This window comes from Silene latifolia, chromosome 11 (genome assembly GCF_048544455.1).
Source record: "Silene latifolia isolate original U9 population chromosome 11, ASM4854445v1, whole genome shotgun sequence".
NCBI classification, from domain to species: Eukaryota; Viridiplantae; Streptophyta; class Magnoliopsida; order Caryophyllales; family Caryophyllaceae; genus Silene; species Silene latifolia.
In genome coordinates, this window is record NC_133536.1 from 75,390,205 (window position 1) to 75,392,775 (window position 2,571).

A 2,571-nucleotide genomic window follows, 5' to 3' on the forward strand; every position below is an offset into this window, starting at 1 on the left:
CTTAGTAGCCTCTTTGCTATAATATTCTTCAACAGCTAAATAGTAGTTAGATTTTTCCGGTCTTTGGCTGCCTCAATCAGCCTAACAAGGTCAGGCCAGGCAGAAGTCAGGCCAGGCTAAACTGGGCCTAACAATTGCCCCTTGACATTTTACCCGTGCTGGATCAGGTCAGGGGTGAGATGTCAATTTTACCGGGTTAGACAATAAAAGGAATTATATTTGCTCAATGACTCTTAGACTCCTAGTTACCGTTGAACACTTATAACGGCTAATTTGTGTGATGTCATGCTGAGAGTTTTGTGTTTTCTAGGGTTTTTACACCGTTATACACCTTCTATAAATACGGTATTTGGGATGAGGTTGTTCTTCATCAAATTTCTTCCACTTTCTTTGCTAAACTTTCTTCTGAAATTCTCCCCTATTTCCCAGAAGTCTTACTCTGCTAACTTATAATTTTTCAATAATTAAAATTCATCACAATAAATTAAATAGTAAAGGATATGGGAGCCAAAAAGCGTCCTGCACCCCAGAAAGCTGCGCGCCCCTTTAAGGTCGCTCATCGAGTCGAACCCACAGACGTCCAAGAGGAAGAGGTGATGGAAATTGATCCTCCGCTCGTCTTTGTGGCTTTTAAATATCAGGATTCTATTTTCACTGCCCTTCAATCTCTGGATTCTTCTTTTCCTGAGGAAAACTTATTGAAAACAAACTATGATAGGGTTTTAAGGGAGAAGAAAATAATTCCTGAATCGACTGAGGTATGGATTCATGAGTCTTGTCCAGTCAGAGCTAACTGGGTGTCACCTGGTTGGTTCTGTATTTTTGAATGGGCGTTCAAAGCAGGTTGTAAGTTACCTTTTACTCCTTTAATGATTGATACCATTCGTGCTATGGAAGTATCACCTTTTCATATTATGCCAATGGTTTGGAAACTTGTTCATTCCATTGAAAATTTATGTGCTAAACATAATCTTGTAATTACTATTAACGATATCAAGGCAATATATCATATGAAAAACCCTGTTGATGGTCGTTTTAATTTGAAAATCAAGTCGAAAATGTCTCCATTAATTACTAACCTGGACTCTGGAGATGATAAAAGCTGGGCAAAGACTTTCATGTTTGTCCGGACTGAGAGCCTGGGGTGCCCAAAGGCAAGCCTAGTTCCACTGCTGAGTGCTGTCAGGGTGCCCAAAGGCAAGCCTAGTTCCACTGCTCTTTCCTGTATGTTTTCTGCATGTTTCTGTGTTTGATTATTGTCTTGTTATGACTTCTCTTCTCATATTCATGTGCATTCTTTATATATTCAGTGTTCAGGTCTTCTGCTAGGCTGGCCAGCTTTACTGCAAAAGATTTAAAGGCTGGGGTGGCTAGGATTGCTGAACAGTCTAAGAGCCAGGAGGCTAGTGGGAGTGACAAGACGCTTGACATTCTGGTTTCTGATGTCCAGCCTCCTCAAGATCCACCCAGGCTAGTATCATCGGAGGTAGTCTAGGCTCCCAAAAGGAGGAAGGAAGATGTCATCCCTGAAGAGGAGGAGGAGGAGAAGGAGAAGGAGAAAGAGCATATTCAGGCCCAACCGATCAGGAGTATCAGGCAGGTGTCTGCTAGGATTGGTGATATGGATGCTGCCCGGGCACGGATAGATGAATTTTCTGCTAAGATGGGCAGCCAGCTTTTATCTGCTAATACTCTTGAGTCTTCTACCAAGGTGGTCTCTATCCTGACTTCTCTTGTGACAAAGGCTGCTGAACTTGCTTCTCAAGCTAAGGAGGTTAGTTATAAAGAGATGTTTTATTTGTTGTGTGTTCTTTGTGTCACTTTTATATTTGGCTGATTGATTTTATTTTTTGTAGGGATTGGATGTTGGGTTGGCTACTGCTTGTCAACTCAGGGATGCCCAGGCCAGGGTTTCTAGCTTGGAAGAGAAAGTGGATAAAGTTAACCGTGAGCTGCATACATCCAGGAGTAATGAGGTAGTGCTTCAATCTCAGCTGGGGACAGCTAGAGAGGCGTCTAGGGCTGCTATAGTTTGTGAGGTGGCTGCAAAAAATCTTTGAGAAGGCTGTCAGGCAAGAGTTAGAGTCTGTAAGGGAGGAGTTGGTCTTGAGAAGCAGGCTATGCAAGATCACCAAGAAAAATGAAGAGCTTGGCGCCGAGAAGGAACTAGTGGAGGCGCGGCTTGCGATCTTGCTCGTATTTCTTTGGGAAAGGCCGGGTTGATGCTATGAGGGATCCGGATTCTGATCGGGCTAATTGGGACCCGGACCGTGATGAGGCAGCTTTGGACGCCCAGTATCCTGATTTGGTCAATATGGGTCAAGAAGATGAGGCGGATTCTCCTCCTTCCAAGGGAAAATCTGGTGATCAAGAAATGGTGGATGGTTGTGAGTCGGTTACTGGTGAGAAGCCTAGTTAGTTTGGAGTTTTTTCTTTTTGTTTTGGCCCATCCAGGGGGGATGTTCCTGGAATGAATATTTAGGTATTTTTTGGCTTATCCAGGGGGAATGTCCCTGGAATGGATAATTAGGTTTGTGGCGAGGCCAGTTATTTTTGGGTAAATAAATATTT

The 2,571-nt window shown here is 43.2% G+C and overlaps 1 protein-coding gene across 1 annotated transcript; it reads left to right on the forward strand.

Annotated features, from left to right (window-relative positions):
• The first annotated feature begins 1,621 nt into the window (after nt 1-1,621).
• Nucleotides 1,622-2,060, forward strand: LOC141613562 (uncharacterized). The gene is made up of 2 exons (XM_074432299.1): nt 1,622-1,774; nt 1,857-2,060. The coding sequence occupies exons 1-2, from the start codon at nt 1,622-1,624 to the stop codon at nt 2,058-2,060; spliced, it is 357 nt and encodes a 118-aa protein (XP_074288400.1).
• Nucleotides 2,061-2,571: the final 511 nt, after the last annotated feature.

What these genes read in the sequence shown, in the direction of transcription:
- LOC141613562 (XM_074432299.1), top strand. Translation starts at nt 1,622, where the DNA reads ATGGATGCTGCCCGGGCACGGATAGATGAATTTTCTGCTAAGATGGGC. An exon ending in TTGCTTCTCAAGCTAAGGAG is followed by an intron (nt 1,775 to 1,856) that starts GTTAGTTATAAA and finishes TATTTTTTGTAG; the next exon opens with GGATTGGATGTTGGGTTGGC.